This window comes from Camelina sativa, chromosome 8 (genome assembly GCF_030686135.1).
Source record: "Camelina sativa cultivar CO46 ecotype springtype chromosome 8, ASM3068613v1".
Lineage (NCBI taxonomy): Eukaryota > Viridiplantae > Streptophyta > Magnoliopsida > Brassicales > Brassicaceae > Camelina > Camelina sativa.
Genome location: NC_141887.1, coordinates 26,929,485 through 26,951,457, shown reverse-complemented (window position 1 = coordinate 26,951,457; position 21,973 = coordinate 26,929,485). Strand labels below are relative to the sequence as shown.

The 21,973-nt window shown below is 31.2% G+C and overlaps 3 protein-coding genes across 3 annotated transcripts; 2 read left to right on the top strand and 1 right to left on the bottom strand.

Annotated features, from left to right (window-relative positions):
• The first annotated feature begins 1,369 nt into the window (after nucleotides 1-1,369).
• Nucleotides 1,370-2,719, top strand: LOC104709895 (embryo-specific protein ATS3). The gene is made up of 3 exons (XM_087462678.1): nucleotides 1,370-1,631; nucleotides 1,720-1,830; nucleotides 2,127-2,719. The coding sequence occupies exons 1-3, from the start codon at nucleotides 1,548-1,550 to the stop codon at nucleotides 2,559-2,561; spliced, it is 630 nt and encodes a 209-aa protein (XP_087318804.1). The 5' UTR covers nucleotides 1,370-1,547; the 3' UTR covers nucleotides 2,562-2,719.
• A 6,024-nt stretch (nucleotides 2,720-8,743) lies between these two features.
• Nucleotides 8,744-10,397, bottom strand: LOC104708382 (gibberellin 20 oxidase 3). The gene is made up of 3 exons (XM_010424939.3): nucleotides 9,739-10,397; nucleotides 9,333-9,654; nucleotides 8,744-9,234 (listed from the first exon to the last, which is right to left on the bottom strand). The coding sequence occupies exons 1-3, from the start codon at nucleotides 10,284-10,286 to the stop codon at nucleotides 8,962-8,964; spliced, it is 1,143 nt and encodes a 380-aa protein (XP_010423241.1). The 5' UTR covers nucleotides 10,287-10,397; the 3' UTR covers nucleotides 8,744-8,961.
• A 5,894-nt stretch (nucleotides 10,398-16,291) lies between these two features.
• On the top strand, nucleotides 16,292-19,666 carry LOC104708381 (putative two-component response regulator ARR21). The gene is made up of 8 exons (XM_010424938.3): nucleotides 16,292-16,536; nucleotides 16,999-17,178; nucleotides 17,278-17,727; nucleotides 17,860-17,936; nucleotides 18,191-18,922; nucleotides 19,024-19,137; nucleotides 19,247-19,297; nucleotides 19,409-19,666. Exons 1-8 carry the CDS (start codon nucleotides 16,413-16,415, stop codon nucleotides 19,460-19,462), a joined length of 1,782 nt encoding a protein of 593 aa, XP_010423240.1. The 5' UTR covers nucleotides 16,292-16,412; the 3' UTR covers nucleotides 19,463-19,666.
• The last annotated feature ends 2,307 nt before the right edge of the window (nucleotides 19,667-21,973 follow it).

Genomic DNA, 21,973 nt, shown 5'->3' with positions numbered 1-21,973 from the left:
CAACGTTACTCCTTGTCTTAGCCATCGATTTTGAATCGAGAGAAAAATCCTTAAATCTGGAAAAGAGTAAAAATCGAGAGAAATTAGTTTCAACAGAAAAATTAATCGAATAGATCTGGGTAACCTGTGAATTGGAGGTTGAAAAAAAAAAATTGACCTGTTTGTTCTACGCCACGGTCTTGTTCTCTCTCTCGACGATAAATTCGATAAACTCTGATTATATTCTTTTCTTTAATTCCGTGTACGCATATAAGAAAAACAAGTATGTTGTAATATTGTTTGAAAGTTGCCGATGGTTCAGTGGTATAATCCTCCCTTATGTATTCTCATAACCTGAGTTCGACATAACCTGAGTTCGACCCTTGGTGATGCATTTTTTTTTAAAATTAAGAATTTCAAAATGACGTGTATAATTTAACCCCAACAGTTAACGGTGTTGTTAATGATGTTTAATTTGTCTGTTAACTTTATAAACAGCGTGCTAATTTGGCAAATCAATGAAAAGTTTGTTATTATATTTGAAAATCAACAAACGTTGAGTATTTATTTGACTAGATCAAAAATTCATGCTTTTTTTGACAAATTCTGGAAAATTTGGGATTTTTTGGTTGAATTCTCCTTATACAAATATAAATTTCACTTAACATTGATGATACTTAAAAATATATATATATATTATCAATTTCACTAAATTCACTGGATGAAGAGAGCAGTTCTGTAGTTTACAATTTACATAACGGCTTAGATTTTAATAATACTTGATTTAGTTGTGGTCTGATAAAGTAAAGTCCAGGGGTATATTTGGCTTTTCAATAACTCAGTTCTTTGTGTAGCGTTCGCGTGCGTCATCTTCAAACGGCTATACGACTCGGTTTGAAAAGTCAAGGGGTGTTTTTGTCTTTCAATTCGTTGTTTAGTAGCGTTGTTTCCTGATGAAGGGACTTCTTTCAACGGGCTAATCAATATAGTCAATACTCAATACTATCATCAATGCTATCATCCCCTGTCATCTTCTTCCTTGTACAACACATTCAAAGCGGTTGATGTATGCTTTACACATTTTTAAATCAAAATTTAAAACTATAAAATATATAGAAAATGCAAATAATAACATTTTGCAGTATTTTTGTATTTCAATGCCAAACTAAATCACAATGGATATTTTTTATTCATTTATAGTTTCAGTTTTGTTTTATAATTTGCAAAATACTGTTTCATACAAATCATTAACCTTTTTTTTGTCAATGCCATAAAATCTATACTCTAAACACACATTATTACTAGGACACCGATAAAAGATTCTTTAACCGCAATTAAAAAAAGGGCACAACTAAAGATAAATAAAGAACTCAACTTCTTTATTGTTTCCTTGTTGAAAATATACTTTTCCATCTCAATGTATTTTTGTTGATTCATTGTGCCAAGTGTTCATGTAAAATTTAGTCACAGCTGAACACGACCAGCATCAGGCATTTATATAAACCTTCTCTTTCTATATCTTCTCTTGATTACTACTACTACACACACAATCATATCTCGGACCCAAAATGACGTTCTCTTCTCTCTACGCTTCGCTTCTCTTCTTTGCCTTCATCTTCGTCACGCATGCATTCGACCTCAGCATCATCCAGGTTCTTCTTGTAATTTTCTTATTTCTGGTTAACAAAACAACTAGAACCGGGTTTCTCACTATTTACTTCCGTGAAAATATTACTGTAGATGCAACAAGAAACATGTCCGTACACGGTGGTTGTCATGACGAGCTGCCTCTCTCCGGAGACGACAAGGGATCAGATCAGTATCGTTTTTGGCGATGCCGACGGTAACAAGGTTAATGTTACTAGATCTCTCCCCGTAGACAAACGCCGGTTTATTGGTTCGGTTTTTTTTTTTTTTTTTCTTTGCTTCAATTGATTTAGTGGTTGAAAGATCAAGGATAACTTGAAAGTTGTGGATACCTTAAATGGTAAGAATATCTGATCTGGAGTCCTAAAAATTCAACGTAGGCTTCAGCCTTCAATTTCCTGGTTCTATACGAAAACATATTTATTTGCATGTGTGTTCTATACATTTAAATTTACAGTGATTCTGATAAAAAAAAATATTCAATATCCTCGTTGTTTTAGGTGCATGCACAGAGACTAGGCGGTTCGGTAAGAGGATCAGGGGGTTTGGGGAAGTGTTCAACGAACACTTTTCAAGTCAGAGGTCAATGTCTGAATAACCCTATCTGCTCTCTCTTTATCAACCGGGAAGGACCCGACGGTTGGGTCCCGGAGTCCATCGAGATCTACTCAGAAGGCTCAAAGTCCGTCAAATTCGATTTCAGCAAGAGCGTACCTAAAAACACTTGGTACGGCCACAACAACTGCAACACCACAGGCCCGCCATCGGCTCCCGGTCTTCCTCCGCCGGAATTCCCGCCGGAATTTCCACCAGAGACACCTGCCGTCCCACCACCTACTCCACCGAGGCCGTCAGCTGCTTCTAGGCGTGGAGATGGTGAGAGTGTTTTCCTTGCGTTTGCCATTGCGACTGCGATCGCTGCAATGGTGCGTTAATTAGAGTTACTAGTTAATGAGCAATGTGTTTGGTTGCCCGAGGCTTTTCTTTCCTTCAAATGTTTTTGTTTGTTTTCGTTTCGCTTCTGCCTCTCTTCGTTGGTGTAGAAAAACATAATTACTTATAAAGTATGTGTGCATGAGTTGCTATTTTAGCTTTTGACTATATTTAGTATTTACCAATTTTAAATTTTAAATACATTTTCAAGAGATAATCCATATCACTTGATCCATTCCATAACTACCAGTGTTTGGACTTGAATTTTTACCAAATAGTATGATAATTAAAAAATAACTATATCTATATATATGCATGTGATAATTTTCTAACAGGTGAGTTGAATTAATAGACTGGAGCGTTCAAGAATGCGTGAATTACTAATCTAGTGCGACTGCGACAAACAAGTAAAATACTCTTTCCGTTTCAAAATATAAGATATTTTAACTAAAACACACAGATTAAAAAGTCTTTACTTTTAATTCAATCAATCAGAAACAATATTGCATAATATAAAATACTAAACTAATCTAAAAATTGCATAAAAACTTGAAAACATCTTATATTAAAAAACAAAAAACTTTTCAAAAACATTTTATATTTTGAAACGGAAGGAGTAAAATTTAATAATGTGGGAAACAAACCTCCAGGCATATTTTGATTGCTATTCACTGTAAACATAAATTGACCTAACTTTTGATTCTATATATTTTAACAACCCAAGTGTTGTCGAAAACTTGAATGCATGGAATTTGTCTGGTAGTAGTAGGTGGAGTTCATGTGGGAAGTGGCAGTGTGGCACCCACGTAACCCGATTTAATGACTACTCTCCCCGCTTTAGACAAATTTCTTCCTTTTCGGACTTCTGTGTTCACGTGTCCTTGAACCACAATCAGGATTAAATATGAACAGCATTCCTTTTGGAATTTTTTGTTTGTTTGTTTGTTTCAGTAATATGGATGACATTGCATTTTAAGATATATTTGTTACGTCTTTTACGATCTTAAGTTAATCCGAACCAAAATGGTGAAATACATATATGCTTACTAAAAATTGAATTGAAATTAAGGTATTTAAATTGAACCAAATATATCTTAAATTGAATCGGTAATAAGACTTTTGCGGTCGAGATCCTGACTCCAAAGAAAAATTAACAGAAAAGAAATTGTTCGATCGCTTAGTCCTACCAAAGCCCAACTAATAAGGCCCATCCCAACTTTCAAGCCCATAAAGAAATAGAGTAGGTAATGTAACTTAGCGGGTTGATGGATCACTTTGTAGTACTGTACTTCGTCTGAAATAAGCCCGAATTATAAACTAGACGACTAAGTTATTTACAACGGTCCAAACAAAATATACCATATAAAATTTACTTCCACAAAACTATTAAACTATAATAATATAAAACATTTTTTAAAAAATCACAACAATCCAAATTGCACGCACAGTATCTATAAAATCCAATGGATCGATATTCAAGAAATTATTCAAAATAAATATATATAAGAACCCTTTCCTCGACGTAATCTCTGGCCAATACAAATTTAATTTTTCGTTGAAGACAAAGCCAATGGAAAAGACAAAACGACCCGAGGTATACTTTTATGAGATGTAATCTCTTACGTCAGCAATAAAGTTAAATTAAGAAAATATACAATCTTAACTTTGTCATTTATGAAAAAAACAAGTCATATTAGAAATAATATTTGTTTTACAATACGAAAAGATAACGAATAAACTTAAAAGCGAAGTATTTACGACCCGAGGTACATTCATCTGTGCGTAGGTAAGAAAAATATTCTTAAGCTCTTAGCTTTGAATTAAGCGACTTAGCGACATATTTGATATCTATCTTACGAGATACTAGCTACACCATGGTATCTGTGGGCTAAACTGATCAATATCTACAGTTAAATATTTTTTGACCGTCTGACATAGCTATGATCTCCGAACTCAATAGATTGAAACTATTTTTATTTGTGAGTGACTAGACTACGTTATCACAGATTCATAGTATTTGTTGTTGATCCTATAAGATGCTCAATAGATGCTTAGTTCAAGACTCAAATTACTGTTTTACGGCTCTACCACATACTTATATTTTAATTTCATCATATGTATTTTTTCAATATTATATTGACGTCGAGATTACTGATTATGGAGATTTTGTATAGTAAGAAAAACTATTGGAGAAAGCACCTAAACTGACTTATCTCGATTGAAGCGATTGCCATTGTGAGAATCTAAATTTAGTGATGGGCGAAAAAATACTATGAAAATGATCCAATCATCTGTGTGTTACTGTTTAACTTTTAACTGTTTAATGGCAGTATAGTAAAACTTCCTTCTAAACTATTTTCGATATCTTTTTTTTTTTTTTCTCAAACTATTTTCGATATCTTAAACTTTAGAAAATGAAAATGTTCAACTTTCTTTCGTTAACAACCCAAACTGATTTACAGGACGTTAAAACCTCATAGGCATAATCAACCAAATAAAACAATGAGTTTTAATAAGAACTTATCTCATGAACGTTCTATAATTCAAAATTTTGTGCTTTCAAAAAAAATAATTTATTGTATGGCTTATTATCTCTACATAGCTCTGTGCATATTATCCGAACCCAAATCCCGAACTCGAACCCGAACCAAAGTAGGTGGTTCGGTTTGGGTTTGGATTTTGTGTAAAACCCGATTGGGTTCAGTACCTCTGAGGTTCGGATACCCAATCGGGTTCGGGTAATATCCAAACCCGAAATAAAATCCGAACTAATCCGAACTAAATGTAAAAATGCATCTAGGAGGAATTGAACACAGTACTTTGGACATTTAATGGTGCATATTAAACCATTTTGCCATCTTAGTTTCTTTGTCCTAATGTGAAACGTTAAATATTTATATATATACATATGTTCTGAAATTTATAAAATGATAATATATATATATATATATATTTTGTTCATGATTTTTTTGAGTTCGGGTATACCCGAATAACCCGAATCCGAACGGATAATATCCGAACCCGATCCGAAAGTACAAAACCTCCGAACGGGTTCTATATGCCTAAACCCAAAACCCGAACCCAAAATGCCCACGGCTATCTCTACATATAATTCATCAGTACATATACTTTTGAGAAAATGTTGAGTTTGTCATATAATATGTATCATCTATTCCTCTAACCAGTATTTGTGTATGTGCGTTTTATATTAACCAATTGTCTCTGCGTCAATATGTTCACAAAGCATGCATGCTCGGTACATATACACAATCTGGGAAAATGTGTTTTGGAATGTAGCTTTTAAGTTTCCAGATTTCGTACCATCTTATTTGAAAGAGTACAAAAGCAATATCTTAAAGAAAAATATCTCAAATTGATATATATATATATATATATAATGCATTCTGACATGTATCATTAAAATGTAATATCAGAAAGCGATATTTACTACTCCAACAAAAATTGTAAAAACATTTTTTCTTATCGCTATATATACAACAAAAATTAGGAGAAATTTTCTTTGATAAAGTATCACAATATATACAAAAACTTAATCATAAATTAACCATTTTTGATAAATATATATATATATATATATATATATGTGTGTGTGTGTGTAAGAAATGTATTGAGCCCCGATCGAATATTTATCTTACCTTATAGAGTTATATCTTAGCGGGACCGAGGGAGCTGATTGAAACGATACCTCAGTGTGAGATATTGAAAATCCAACACTGTGATAGTGAGAGAGCAACAAGTTATCCGTTGGTGCATGTTACTTCACTCGCGCGCGGGACCATTTCTTTTATTTGCAAGCTTACGAATGCATTTGTTTTTTTGTGTTATACTATATTACAATTCAATACTTTTCCAAGCAAAAAAAAATGAATTAGACAATCCAATCCAAAAGAAGAAACACACAAAAAAAGAAAGACCTAAAAAGAAATGGTGTCCTAGAGGAGCTGGAGGGGATAAAGATCGCTGTCGTGAAGTGTGTGTTAAAATGAGACGGCAGAAACGAGACAAAAAATAGGCACGTGAATCACGTGAAGAGGGCCTCTTCACATGAGAAGTAGGGGATGGCCCATTGGGCCTTTACTTATAGTATATGGTTTATCTATTTACTATTTACTTGCAATCAAACAAATTTCCCGTTTATGTGGTTTTGTCTTTTCCTTTATTACAATTTGGCTGTGAGATTTAAATTGTAAATACAAAAGAAAACACAGTATGTATTATTTGATCATTAATTTAAAATTTCTGTTTGTTTAATTCCTTTTCTATTGAATTTAAGATGGATTGATTATTGTTTTACTTCAAAATTTTGATTTTAGATAATTATATATAAAAAAATAGCTACAAGTCTTATTTTTAGCCTAGGTCGTTTAGGTGTGCTTTTTTTTTTTTTTTGGACAAACACTTGCTTTCATTTATGCAAACAAGAATAAGTACAAATAGAAGGATCTAAGGGATCCAAAGTTGAAAACATTACAGTGCAAAGCATTCTCCAATGTTAAAAGAAAATAGATAAGGTTCATCGATTTTGAAACCAAAAGAGCTGTGAGACAAAAGCTTGGAAGCATATTGGCACATATGAGATCTTGGTTAATCGAGAAATCATCCTTGAGTGAATCGAAGGACGACAAATAGGTCATAGTCACAAGACATTCTGACGTTGATAAAGGAATCAATGGTTTGGTTCTTGCCGGAGCAAGATGAACTACATGAAGTAGCATGACAACAAAGATTCGGAAGACTATGGTGGTATAATCCGTTGAGGATTGTTTTATAACCCAATAGTTGTGCATGTATTCGAGACAATAGTTGTTTTTAGCCAATTTAAATGAATCTCACACTGAGATGTGATATAATCTAATTTCAAATTTGAAACAATATAATCTGAACTCAAAACATATCATCTTAAACTTTTAACAAATCTTTAATTTGAAACTAATCCATAACGAATAAATTAATTCACTCACTCTTCTTAAACTATTTAACTTTACAATTAGTTCATTGTACACCACGCCATATAAACTCATAGAATTAGATAATCCAAGACCTCGTCATCGTTTTCCTTATCATCGTAGATTCTGTTTCGAAGAAAATATATAAAAAGACACCAAAAGCACTTACATTGTCCTCTTACATGGCACAAGTACAACCATCAAATCTCCAGATTAATGCCTTGTAGAGAACAAACACACAAAACCTAATCTGTGATATCGATTCTTTCTATCTTTTTGTCTTGAAATTTGCTTAATGGGATTGATTTTTCATTTTCTACACTGCGGTCAAATCGAGATTTGTTTGTTTCTCAGCAATGGAATCTAATATTCGTGTGGAGTCATACATGAATAGTGGAACCATCAATTGTTATTTATAAAAATTATTATATTGATCATATATATATATCTATATTTTATAATTTCTAAGGTGGGGCAGTTTTTAGATGTATTGGTATTTCGTCTTTAGCCCTCAATACAAACATCGATCGCAGCTTCTCAGAGTAATGACGCACAATCTTGTCTCTTTTTTTCCTCTATAATTCCTAATCTTTTTACCCATATTAATTACGTTTCCAAAATCATGTGTTCTTCTGTGATTTTTCTTATATATTATTTAATACGTATTTCTTTCTTACTTTTTTTTTACATATATATATATATATATATATAATAATTTATAAATATTTGTCCAATAATTTTCTCCCTAGGTCTGTTAAAATTTTAAAATTATGATACGAGGAGGTGCATAATTTAAAAAGTTAAAGTTAGACCTAATGTTAGAGCTAAGCTAAAGTAAACCCTGAATGCCTTTCTTCAAAAACTGAACGGTTCACAAAATATAAGAGGACACCCAACAAAATCATTAAATCAAGTTTGAGAAAGAGAGTATTGCCAGGTTAAATAATTTTTAAGATGTATTATTTTTATATTATATATGAGGACATTTTTTATACGTTTGTTTAGTGGTCCATTTGTCGAACCTGATGATATCCACTTGGTCTTGTTGACAACTTTGATATCGACACTTCGGATTTGTTAACTTATGTGGTTTTTGATAACTTGGCTAATTAAACCCTTAATTTTATGCCAATCCTAAGTTACAATTTACTACATATAAATTGAGTTTTAATAGGTCTGTTATTTCCGGCCAAGTTCAACACAATGCTACATAATTCGGTTAAATGGAGTACATATTTTATTTGTTTGCTACTTTTATTTTACACCAGACAAATTATAAAGCAATATAATATAAGAAAACAAAAAATCAAGGAATTAAGTCTCCTTAACTAGCCTTGAACATCTTATCTCTTGTGTCTATTATTAATAAAGACCGTAAAAGCTCTTTACATAACTACAAGTTACCTTCTGGACCACAACACACTGTCTCCTCAGTTTAGAAGTTTCTTCTGCTTTTAAGCCAAATTGAGAACGCTTCAAGAGTGTTCATGTCGGCTCTATAATGCTTCTGTGTGAACTCAAGAAACATAGACCATGTAAAATCAGGATACTCTCTTTCACGAGACATCAATGATCCTACTAGCTCTTCTGGTGGCTTCACCACTTTGTCTCCTTTAGGACATAAGAAAAATGCAAATGTCTTTCTTTCTCTCTCGCTGTTCACTAGCGCCCGATGCAAACAACTTTTGTATCTTCCGTTCGTTAGAGCCTAAAGGCAAAAAAAATTATTATAAGGTTCTTGTCATGATTAATTAATTTGGTCTACTACTACATGTATTGATCATCATAAGGAGACTATATAAGTACCATGAAGGTGTCGCCTATGTTCACCACGAAAGCATGTGGGTTAGGGGGGATAGATTTCCATTTGTTGTCGACGAAAACTTGAAGACCACCAACTTGGTCTTGATGAAGTATGGTTAGAGATGTTGGATCGCAGTGGGGTCCTGTCCCTAGTGCAAGCTCCGGTTGCTTGCACTGTGGATAATAATTCAACCGGAATATCGACTCATTGTCTTCGAAAAACTCTCTAAAATGTCTTCTCTCGACGCCAAGACTCATTCCAAGAAGCTCCATGATCTTTAGTGAGAGAGTGTTCATGGCTTCCGCGTATTCTTGATAAACCTTCCTGCATGGATAAAATCAAACCAATTATATCAGTCTTCTTGGACATTTATAAGAAAGTTTCAACATTTGCTGATTTGACTATTACCCGAAATCTTCGTATCCATCTCCCATTTTCTTAGAAACAAAGTCTTTAACGGTTTGAGAATGGGTCTTCTCCTCGGGTGAGAACTTAAACGACAGCGTTTCCTTCCAGGGAAGCTTCGAGGAGAATCTCCCGACGAAGCTACTAGCATAACCGGAGCTCTCACCCCACTTCCTCTGAGCCTTCTGTTTCTCACAAGCCGGGGCCTTAAAGAAAGAGTCCATATTCAAATAGGCACGAGACAAGAGGCTCTCATCGACGCCATGGTTAGTGACTAGGAAGAAGCCATGTTGCGTTGCAGCCTCCGAGACGAGTCTAGTAGCCTCAGAGACCAAGAGCGAGTCTCCGGAAAGGAAACCGGCGAGGTCTATGAGTGGGACTTGGAGAGGTTGAACATCTGTAGAAGGTTTCTCGTGGTCGGGCCATACGAACTGTTGAGGTATGTGGTTTGAGTGCTGATTTAGGAGCTTTGCATCGAAGATGGAAGAATCCTCTTTGGCTTTGTTAACACTGAATCTTTGAGGGACCGTTGCAATGCATTCCATTGCCATTTTTTTTGTCGATATGTATATATATCGTAGATCCTTTTAAAGCTTAAAAGTTTTTTTTTTTAAATATAGAAAAATAACGTCGAGAGGCTTATTTTTGTTTTAGTGATCGGTAAGTGGGAGAGGAAAAGAGTGATATTTATAGGTGTGAGAGGAAACTTAGGTGCGGGGAATAGTACGTAAGCGGTACTTGGGAGGTTCGTGTTTACTTTTTTTTTTGGCTGTACGTAAATGGTAACATACAATTTTAGGCTGTATTTTTTTTTTGTTTTTTTAGTTTTCTTTTGAGTGGCTGAATTGGCTGTATTGACTATATTGACTTTTGAATTTGAATGGCCTGCAATTGCAAATATACACACCGATTGAGCTGAAAAGGAAATTCAACTGATATATGACATTCGTAGAAAAGATAAAAACCAGCTGAAAAAAAATATTCCTTAGTAATTAGTTTTTTGCATGATGTTTATTTTATTTAACAGTTACTTATCAATCCCTAATTTATATTAAGGAAAATCACTTAAATTTGTTTAACTCAATAAATTTTGTAAGTGGTAAAAAAGCTTTAGATGATTTAAATTAATGATAGTACTGAATGATAATTTACCGCTTGGTTTAGCGACCGATTTGCTATCAAACATAAAACAATATTGATAGCAGATCCATCATCCATATCACACATCATTTTTTCTAAATCCGTCCGTTTCAAAATTTCATAATATGAAAACCGGCAGTTTCATCGTGACTAGAATAAAATGAAACGGTCATCATTTATATTGTAAGGAAATATGTTGGGCTTGGTGAGGCCCATCATAGCTTTATAACGCTCCCAACCGTGACAACGAGAGCCAAAATGGTGGTAACACAAACCGGAAGACTGTTTTTAGGCTTTTAGCAGCTGATTAGGTGAAAACTGAAAAGTAAGTAAGCGTTTTTGTTATTAAAGCTATGGTATAAAAACAAGAGTCGGTGGTAAAGAATCGAACGTTTCATCATTTTTAAAGTTGAGCAAACGAAATATTTGCTTATTAGTATAATTTTGTGTTCTTTTAATGCATGTTCATAGAAAAAGTGAAAGAACACAACAAACACACGTAAGAGTACATAAAGGTTATAGAAAAAAAAATTATCCAAAAGAATCTAGATTTGGACCCACGCACCATACTAACGTTGAAATCCCTTTATTAAGAAAAAACAGAAAAAACAGAAAAAAGAAAAAAAAAATACGAACGTTGTAGAAAACAAATGATAGAAAAATAGTATTTAAAAAAATATATTCATATATATATTTTTAGTATCTCTTGAAGTAAATTGATTGAGGTGTTAGTAAAGTAAAACAAATATGTTATTAGAAAGTAAAAAAAAAAAAAAAAAAAGTAAAAGAAATATAAAATAATAATAATTACGAAAAGAAAAAGGATTAGTAAATGACTGATGAATTTAAAAAAGAGTTGAGTTGCTTAACCCAAAACACAGATATGGAGCGGTTAAGGTTGTCTTCTTGTGGAGAGTGTGGCAGTACAACATTTTCAATGATTTCTGTGAGTGACACACAGCTTCAACGCGCATGTATGAGTTATGTCTTCTCTCGTGTTTATTGTTTTCTGGAAAGAAACAATGTATTCACCTAAAATTGTCTTTTACGTACATATATATATATATAAAAAAAAAAAAACAATTTTGATGTATAGAATAAAGTTAGAACGGTAGATTATCAATTTAACGTAACCGTTTTCTTTAGTTTGCAGAATTTGATCCTCGAATATATCGATTTGGTCTGTTGTGATAGGTGGTACTCTTTGTGTTGCTAATTGTCAAACAGTACTACTCCAAAACATGCAACTTCTCCGTTTGGTGTAAGTGTAACCGATCTTCTCTTTTTTACGATATGTTAAAAACAAATGTACGAAGCGATCTTAGCTAATTAATCAACAAGATAAAACAAATATTCTTTTTGGTAATAATCAGAGAGCAATGTATATTTTTTTGATAATTTTGTTCATTTTTGTTTTAGTTGTAGTCATTGCGTAATTGTTTGACTTTTTAAAGCGTCGAAGATTATTGTATTTGATATACAAAGATGCAAATTTTCTATGTTTTATCAACAATTAAATACGCTATTTAATTAATGGTTGTATTAAGGTTGGCGTTCTATAAACATATTGAGATACCGGAAAATATAATACTAATAAATTTGACAAGCCAATTTGCAAAACGGACAAGCCAATTTGACTACATTTGACGAAACAAAAATATAATACTAATAGATTTTGTTTTACAACTTTAGGAGGAAATGTATTTGGATATTTGGATAATGTTTGTAACAGTGCAAGGCACTTATGGTATACAAAAATGATGGAGTGCCTTGACTTCTTCATTTTATACACTAACACTACTAACTCTACTACTAGTAGTCTAGTTACAAGTCCCTTTGGGATCCACTCAGGCACTTCGTTACAAAAGTGTCCATATCTCTTAACACATAATATCATGTTCTGTGTTGGTGCTTACCAATGAACTATAGTGTGTTATGTCGGATTCGACAAATAGATAGCGTCACTTTAAGAGGGAAAGTGACATTATTGAGGAATTTTTTAAACCCTAAAATTTAGTAGTCATTTAGTAGTCGTCCACAATATGTCTTTCACTCTTTCCTATTGACGTCTAATCCAACAGTTGACTTTTGGTTTATCGGTGAAATTGCTGTTGACTCAAAATTCCAACGCAAATTTTGGTTGGAAAGAAATGTGTAACGTGACAACCGTATATTGATGATGGACGACACTAACTTTTTGAACTGGTGAGTTTTCATTGTCTAGTGAAAAAAGTAATAAGAAAATAATTCATCGATACACTACTTCTTTGTTTTGTTTTGTTTCGCATATACACCACTAACAAAATGATGCATCGTAATTCAAATTAGTGACTGAGTTTGAGTCGAACCATTAGTTAGCAACTAATACGTCGAACTGTCAATGCATTAACGATATATTACATATACATACGTTTTTACTGTCAATGCAATTAATTTTTTTTCTTTTTTCTTTTTCAAAATAAAAATAAAAAACTAAATATATACTGTATAAAATTATATTTGTGTCGTAATTTACTCAAATCGTGTAGTTTGACTTATCCTACAGGATTGCAGGACAAAATCATAGGATTAGAGTCCTTTATATTTTGTAAATTATGACGACTGTTCAAAAATTACGATCACATATTTCAATCAACTCATAAGATGTTCATATCATCATTGTAAATATTTTCCACAATGGGCTATTTTAAATGTAATGTTGTTTGGTTAAATGTTAAAAAAGATATTCGTTCATAGTGAAAATTCCAAACTTTACCATCCATCAACTTTGTGAGGATAAGAAATACACATGTGAGATTCAAACTAAAATATGAAAATAGTTACGTTTATTTTATTTCACTTTTACCTATGAAAATCTCTGTAATGAAGTGTTGAACTTCAGTTTCATAATTTAAAAAAAAAAAATAATGTAAAAAATTAATAATTTGGAATAAGATATATATGCGTAACATACTATATATTTTAAAACTATTAACAAGAAAATGCTATAAAACCATTTATAAATATCTTTTAAAAATAAGAAGAATCTTCTAATCTACCAATAGTTATCTTTTTCTCATGGGATTAATTTATTTTTCTTTTCATTTAGAAACAAGAATCCAATAAAGAAAATTTAGAAAATTAATGTTCACTTCATCTTGTTGGCAATTGTCAATACCGTTAAAGCTAATTTTGAGAAAATTTTATTAATTAATTACTTTATTTTTGGCCTAATTACAAAACCACATCTATACATACTTTAATTTTCCCATAATCAAATTTTTTTTTCTACTAACAGACCACTTTAGATTCCTCATTAATTTAACTGGCAAAATCATTAATAGCCATTTAAAAGAAAATCTATCGTCTTGCATGCAACCGTACCTTTTTGTAATATACATATTAATTAGATTCTCATCACTTATTTTATTGTACTAGTTTCCTTAACTGACATTTTTCCAAATCACCTTTCACACTAAACGGACGACCTTTTTTTTGACAAGCAGACGTTAAAAAAAAAAGCAGCTGATTAGATTCGACTTTTCTATTTTGATTATAAATGAAATGTAACAGATATCACTAAAAAATAATTAAGAATCATTTACTAAATTTTGATACTTTATATTAAAAAAAATAGTTTTGAGAATAAAAAGATAGCAGTGATTTTATATATGTACATACAATAAATTCTAACAAAAAAATAGTTATATTTGTATAATAATATCATTTCAAAACCTGTTTTCAACAAATACTACCATTATGTTAAAATATGAAAGAGTTAAAGTATTAATATTACGATTGAAAATATTATATTATGGATATGCGTACTCGATAACTATAAATCCCCTTTCGGACAAAAAATATTGTTTTAGAAATTTAATTGTTATATTAAAACTAAACTAATAATTTGAATGTAGAAAAATGCTAAAATGTAACAAATGCATTTCCGATCTTTTTTATTTTAAAGTTTGACTTAGTATACTATCGACAAAAATATCGTTAAAACCGTTATATTAGAAAAAGAACTATTTACAAATAACATAACATAAATTAAAGTGTCCCAATTGCGACAAAAGTTCAGATACGATGTTGTCGTTTTTATTAATCATATGAAATTATATAATAATATTTAAGTATAGTCAACGTTTTTAACACGCGTAAGCTTCATATTATATGATAAATTTATAATATTCAATAAATATATATCACCTAATATTTTCATATATATAGTTTTATTATTTGCAAAGTTAGTAATAGAAAATATAAAGTAAGGGTCATAATTTTTAATCATATAAGTAAATATTAAAATGCAAATGTAATCTTTTAGTTAAATAATTAAACGTATTTGATGTGTGCACCCCCTAATTCAATATAATAAGTAATTTAGATCATGTTTTGTATTCGACATTCAGTGATAGTAACATTTTTATGGATTATTATTTTTGATTAAAAATGTGAAGTTAAAAGCCTTCAAACAGTTCAGAATTAACTTCGATATGGAGAATTTTGTATCTAGACTTAATCTTTAATTTATCTTAAATAATTTTTGACAAACATAACCAATCACTGTTTAAAAACACAATATAGGATACAAAAATAGCAAATACATATAGTTATGAAAAAATATTTTAGTGATTGTAAGATTTATTTCGAGATTAGTAGATTAGGTTCAAGTCATTTTGATGTGATTTTAATCATAGTTAGTCATTATACACATCTTAATAGTAAAAGTATCTCACTCTTCCAAGAAACATAGAGACTAATTTGGGTTTTAGTGTTAGATTGGGCAACAAAGTACCCCAAATCTTAGTTGTGAATGACAAATGCTCTTTTTTATACTAAAAAAAAAACAGAGATTTCGAATAAAATTGTGTACCCTGCTACATTATGTAGTAAAAGATGTAGTAAAATAAGTTTTTACACAGTTTTCAACTACATCAATTTTTCATTGGGTTAACTTTATATAAATCAAAGTTCATATTGAAATCATAATAAAATTTCATACTATATCTTGGAATTTCTACATACAATATTCTGATATCCTCCCTTTATAGCACAAATCCAACAAAGATGTAAGAAATATATATATATGAAAATCAATCCTAAAAAAGAAACAAAAGATCTGGAGAAATATTAAAAATTCAAAATACGTTTTTATAAAACAATTTTTTTGGGTTATATCTATAAAAAATTTATTGGTTAATAGCATTAATTTTTTCTTACTTAGCCTAGATTTTTTACATTGATTAGCACACGGTATTTCAGAGCAATGGTAATATTTTGTTGTATCTATCTTTTCTATTTTTTCTCAACTTTTCTTAATTTTCAATATTATTATTAAAATAGTAAATAAAATTAAGTTTTGATTTATCTTATATTATTATTATTTATTTCTAAAAACAATATTTTTATATACATCAGTACATTTTTGCCAAATGTTACATTTGTGTGTCTACTTTACACGCCTTTATATATTGAGCTTTGTGCAACCTAAATAGTTCATACAGACTTGATAAAAAAAAAAAGAAGAAAACAAACTTTATACAAGGATTAGTAGAATGGCTTTTGCTGAATCTCTCCACAACAAAAGCTCTGTCTTGAGAATCAACGTTCTGGTTGTGGACGATGATCCTGTTTTCCGTGGTTATATTTCACAAATGCTTGTAAAGTCTAAATACAGAGGTGAGATTCTTATTATATATCATATATGATATGTTTATTGAGTTTTTGTTTGTAGTTTCATTTAGATTTTCTCTCAACTACAGTTTAGCATGATATACATATTTTTGGAGAAACAACTAGAATGATTTTTTGTTTCTTGTTAAACAAATCATCCAGATTCGAATTCCAATTACATGCACACATCTAAAATTTTAAATTAGGGTTTCTTGTTTTGATGATTTTAAAACTAATAGTTTGGTTGATAAAAAATACCAAACAATATATGATGTGAATTATTTTTCTGAAAGTTAAAGTGGACAACGTTGTTTCTTCGTATACAATCCCTCCATGCTATATATAAGTAAAGTTTATGGAACAAAGCTTAAACCACTTAAAAGTAATAATAATTTGTAGTAGTTGCAATATTTTTAAAATTATATTTTAGCTTATGACATTTTATTTTGGTTAACTGGTTATACTTAGATCCATCGGTTATGGAGATCACAGTTATAGATGAAGCAGACCCGACGAAAGCATTGTCTATTCTAAAACATCAACGAAACAATATCGATCTCATAATCACAGATTATTACATGCCTAGCCTGAACGGTCTACAACTCAAAAGACGAATCACTGAGGAAATTGGAAATTTACCTGTCATTGGTATATATTTTTCTCTTTACAACTTAAATCAAAGAAAAATATTTTTTTCGTTTTATTTTGTACGACATATTTAACCTTACATTTCTTTGAAAATAAAAGTTGTGTCAGCGGACGCCAACAAGGAGCAGGAAAGTTTATCTTGTGGAGCGATGGGGTTCCTTCCAAAACCCATACGAGCAACTGACTTACCAAAGATTTACCAACTTGCTTTAACCTGCAAGAGGAATGGTAAGTCAACATTAGGGACTGAGCCCAACCACAAGGCCAACGACACAGGTGTTAGTGTCCCCCAGCAAATCAAGATGCTTCCTGAACAAGCTAATGTCTTGAAGACCAGGAAGAAGTACTCATCTAAAGCTGATTCAAGATCCTTGAACAGTAGAAACGGAAGTTGTCTAATTAGTACCGGTGGTTCAAGAAAAAATCGGAAAAGAAAACCTAACGGTGGTAGTGAGGATGGTTCGCAGCCCTCCAAAAAGACTAAGGTTAAGTGGACGGATGGTCTTAACGACCTATTCCTACAAGCTATCCGACATATTGGTCTTGATAGTAAGTGTTTTGATTTTTTCTATAAACTTTTGATAATAGTTGATACACTGTTTATTTTCTTACAATTTAGTTTATATTATATATATACACATGCTAACTAATCTTTTATTTTTGTTTACTAATCTTCAAAAGAGGCTGTGCCAAAAAAGATCTTAGCGTTCATGAACGTATCGTACTTGACTAGAGAGAACGTTGCCAGCCATTTACAGGTTTGATATCTCTTTTCAAAAATGTTTTAAAATATGGAAAAAGTCTGTTATATTCACTCGAATCAAACAAAAACTTTACCTCTCTAATTAAGCACAAAATCTACAAGTTTTGAGTTTATTTGTCGATTTGAACCTATCCTTAGTCAACAGTAAGACCTCGTTACCACTGTTTAACGAAGGTTTAAAACTATAGATTGTGTATCATTATTCTATACTTTTTAGTTAACTTAAAATCGTTTGCTACGTTACCGCAGAAATATCGGATATTCTTGAGGAAAGTGGCGGATCAAGGTTTGATGAGCATTATGTCAGCTAGAGGCATAGACTCGATGTTTCGACATACTCAAATCAAGGAGCCCTACTTCAACCGATACACACCCTCTACTTCTTGGTACGACACAAGTCTTAACAATAGATCATTCTATTCCAAACCCGGACAAGGCTTTGGACAGTCGAGACTTTTGTCCACCACACGTGAGCCACCCGTCCGTTTCAACCAGATGCCTTACAACTACATGAACCGGTCATCTACTTACGAGACGCACCATGTTGGATCTGGATCAAACTTGACGCTACCCATCCAAAGCAACCTCAGTCTCGCCAACCAACCATCTCAAAACGAGGAAATAAGAAGCTTTTTTGAACCACCTGTGATGGCGAACAAAATCGGCCAAACATCTCAAGTTCAGGGGTTTGGACAACTTGGACCGTCAGCTATTAATAATTTCAATAATAACATGATGAGTAGCTTTGGAAGTTTTACTCCAAATCAACCAGGACTTGGCCACTTCTCGTATGGGATGCAATCGTTCTTAACCAATGAGAACACTGCATATAACCCTGAGCCACATGCCAATGCAACTACACAGCCAAATCATGAACTTCCTCAACTGGAGAATGAGCTCCCATCATTTTTTTCGGCTGAACTGAATCAGTTTTTATCTCTTGAAGACGATGAAGTCTGTACCTTTGTGAACGTAAACGAGGTATTTCACATATTAAGAGATGTTAGCTATTACGTATGAAATCGAATTTGAACCTGTTGAAAATCATATGGTCACTTATAAATGACTTCGTTGTGAATTAGGGTCATTATAATGGAGAAATAGCCAACACTTTTGCTGCTCCTGAGATGAATCACACTTTTGCCGCTCCGGAGATGAATCCTCCAAGTTTCAATACGAACCCTAATCAGAATCAGGTACCTCTAATTATATCATTATAAACTATTTCCATGCAACTATGATCATACGTAATATAAACGAACTGATTGTTTAAATCTGTTCTACAACCTGGACTCGACTTATTAGGAACAAGATGCTAATCCAGATATTGGCGATTGGTCGTTTTTGGATCCACAGGTAAACGAGATAACTTCGACAAAAATTAAAAGAAACTATTTGTATATTATTTGAAGTTTATGAGTCTTAGAAACTTTTTTTTTTGGTTAATTAATTTTGTTTCTTATATAGGATTTGGTTGATGACGACTTCATGAACTCTCTGTTCAACAATGACATGAACTGAAAAGTGTTCTCCAAGCTGATGTTTTCAAAGCGAGGTGAAGAAACAAAACCGGCGATAACTGTCTAGTAGGTTTCTAAGCAAATATATATGTTATAAAAAAAATCATAGGAGTAATACATGTAATAAATTTCTAAGGCGTGTTGGAATATTATGTCTTTTCAGCAAGCTAGGGTTGGATATTAAGAACTTTTCAATATGTAATAATAATAATACTTTAGCAAAAAAATACTATATATTTCTATTCGCGTTAATAGATAATTGTCATGTGTTTGTGCTACATACATACATACGATTATATGTTCTAAAGATGAAATATCACAATGATTTTAAATGGGAAAGTTTTTTTTCGGCAAATCAAATATATTGATATCATAATTTGTTTACAAGATACATAATACAGGAAATTATTATAATTTCGATGAAAGAGTGGAGAGTAACCATGCTATTTTTAGATTCATAATCTGTTATGTCCCTCTTTCACGTACTGGTTCTCGGCTATCAGCTTATAGCTGAAACTCCAAAATGCTTTTGCATTATTTTAAACGGGAAAGATATACAGTATATAATACATATGTACATATAAGACTTTGCATAGTATGATATTTTTTATTAAGAAAAGTAGGTTGTGGTTAAATTTGATTCTTATTGTAGTTTTTTTTTGTTTTTGAAACACAAAGAAAATTGTATCTTAATTAAGTTTCAAATATTTGTTCTCTTAAAATATATTATCTGTTTTTTTTGTTTGTGATTTCCATTATTCTTTTCTGGTAAGTGAAAAACAAGTTTAAAACAATACTTACAACCTCCATAACATTTTCTATTCACATTAGTTTTACCATATAGTTTGAGATATAAAAATCAAGTATGAAATCTAATACATGTACTTAATTTCTCCAAATCAAATTTGTGATGAAATCTCTTTCTTTTTCATAGTTCTTTTTTTTTATTAGAATTTGAAATCTTCAAGATCCTCTATTTCATATCTAATGTTTAATTTAAATTAGATTATTTTCTTTTGAAAATAAGATAACAAAAATGGTTTGCACTAAGGGGAGTGTATTCAACCTCACATTTTAAGTGATTTGTGTAAAATTTACAAATCCTATGTTATTTAATAATGAATTTTTAAAAATCTATTAAAATCCACTGATATTGAACTGATAATTTAAAAATCTATTTTAAAATTCACTATTATTAAACTGATGATTTAAAAATGCACTTTAAAATCTACTGTTATTCAAAACCATTTGTGGATTTCGATTTTTAATGATTTATAGAGATTACGGAGGATTTGAGAAGATTTTTTTAGTTAAAAATACAAAAATTCAAATCTTATAGTTTTAGAAGGTATTTGAAAGAATTTTACAATAAATCATATTAACTTCCAAAATCATTTAAAATTTTATGAAAATTTAAATCACTTGGAATATTAGGTTGAATACATCCCGAGTGATATCCTTTTTTGTTTGAGGCATGGGTCAGTATAGATGCATGTGATTCTCGCATAAAAATGTTTTTTAGTTTATTTATTCTGTGCTATATTTTAAAATTCAATATTCTAACTAATTCATTTTTTTGTCAACTAACTAATTCATTTAATTTCTAGGAATCCTTACATATTTTCTATAGTTCCTAAGATGTGATTGTTTATCTGCTTTCTGTTTCTAAATTCATTCTTCTCTAGAAAATTATGAAGCATATACATTATTAATATATATATATATCATATATTCATATTAATAATGCAAGTCGCAAAATTTGACCCCATAAAAATCTCTTCTTTATAATTATAATTTAAAACAATTGGAAGGACGCCAAAAAAAAACAACCAAAATGACTTTATATATATAAGTAGTTCAAGAAGGAATCCTCAAAATAAACGTTTGGTTTGAGGTCAAATCATCAAAGTCCTAAGTCCTATATGTCAAAAAATAAAAAATAAAACTAAATATTTTGAGTCTATTACAAAGACGGACTAAACATCAAAGAGTTAAAGATCAAATGGTTTAATCAATTGACATTGTATCTTGGTGACTTTAAAATTACTGAATGAATTTTAAAAATGTATATATTCTAAATAATAAAATTATTTTTCTAAATAATGAAAAATCACAAGCTCATTCTGTTGATTTACTTTCCTCTACATTTATATAGTCAATTCCATATGAGTTCAATCTTATTCCTTTCATTTTTTATCTCATCCTTGTTTACACTGTAAATACCTTTAGCCTCCTGCGTAGATTGCAAAACCTGAAAGGAAAGAAATTATTAATGCTTATTTTTCACTCAAACTCTTTTCCAAAGAGCCACACCGGTTGTAGAAAGTAAACTCTATAAGTAATATATCTCTCATCTTTATCGCTCGCCCAAAAATAGGTGTCAAGGAAACATTTAGAGCCATATCAAATCTTTGTGATAGAACGCAAGAAAGTTTTTTTTCTTATTGGATACCAATCATGTCACAATAAATTATTTGATGTATCCCATAATTAGTCCATTAATTCTTATTGG

What these genes read in the sequence shown, in the direction of transcription:
- LOC104709895 (XM_087462678.1), top strand. Translation starts at nt 1,548, where the DNA reads ATGACGTTCTCTTCTCTCTACGCTTCGCTTCTCTTCTTTGCCTTCATC. An exon ending in TCGACCTCAGCATCATCCAG is followed by an intron (nt 1,632 to 1,719) that starts GTTCTTCTTGTA and finishes ATATTACTGTAG; the next exon opens with ATGCAACAAGAAACATGTCC. An exon ending in GCGATGCCGACGGTAACAAG is followed by an intron (nt 1,831 to 2,126) that starts GTTAATGTTACT and finishes TCGTTGTTTTAG; the next exon opens with GTGCATGCACAGAGACTAGG.
- LOC104708382 (XM_010424939.3), bottom strand. Translation starts at nt 10,286, where the DNA reads ATGGCAATGGAATGCATTGCAACGGTCCCTCAAAGATTCAGTGTTAAC. An exon ending in GATGGATACGAAGATTTCGG is followed by an intron (nt 9,655 to 9,738) that starts GTAATAGTCAAA and finishes TTATCCATGCAG; the next exon opens with GAAGGTTTATCAAGAATACG. An exon ending in ACATAGGCGACACCTTCATG is followed by an intron (nt 9,235 to 9,332) that starts GTACTTATATAG and finishes TTTTGCCTTTAG; the next exon opens with GCTCTAACGAACGGAAGATA.
- LOC104708381 (XM_010424938.3), top strand. Translation starts at nt 16,413, where the DNA reads ATGGCTTTTGCTGAATCTCTCCACAACAAAAGCTCTGTCTTGAGAATC. An exon ending in TGGAAATTTACCTGTCATTG is followed by an intron (nt 17,179 to 17,277) that starts GTATATATTTTT and finishes TGAAAATAAAAG; the next exon opens with TTGTGTCAGCGGACGCCAAC. An exon ending in ACGTTGCCAGCCATTTACAG is followed by an intron (nt 17,937 to 18,190) that starts GTTTGATATCTC and finishes ACGTTACCGCAG; the next exon opens with AAATATCGGATATTCTTGAG.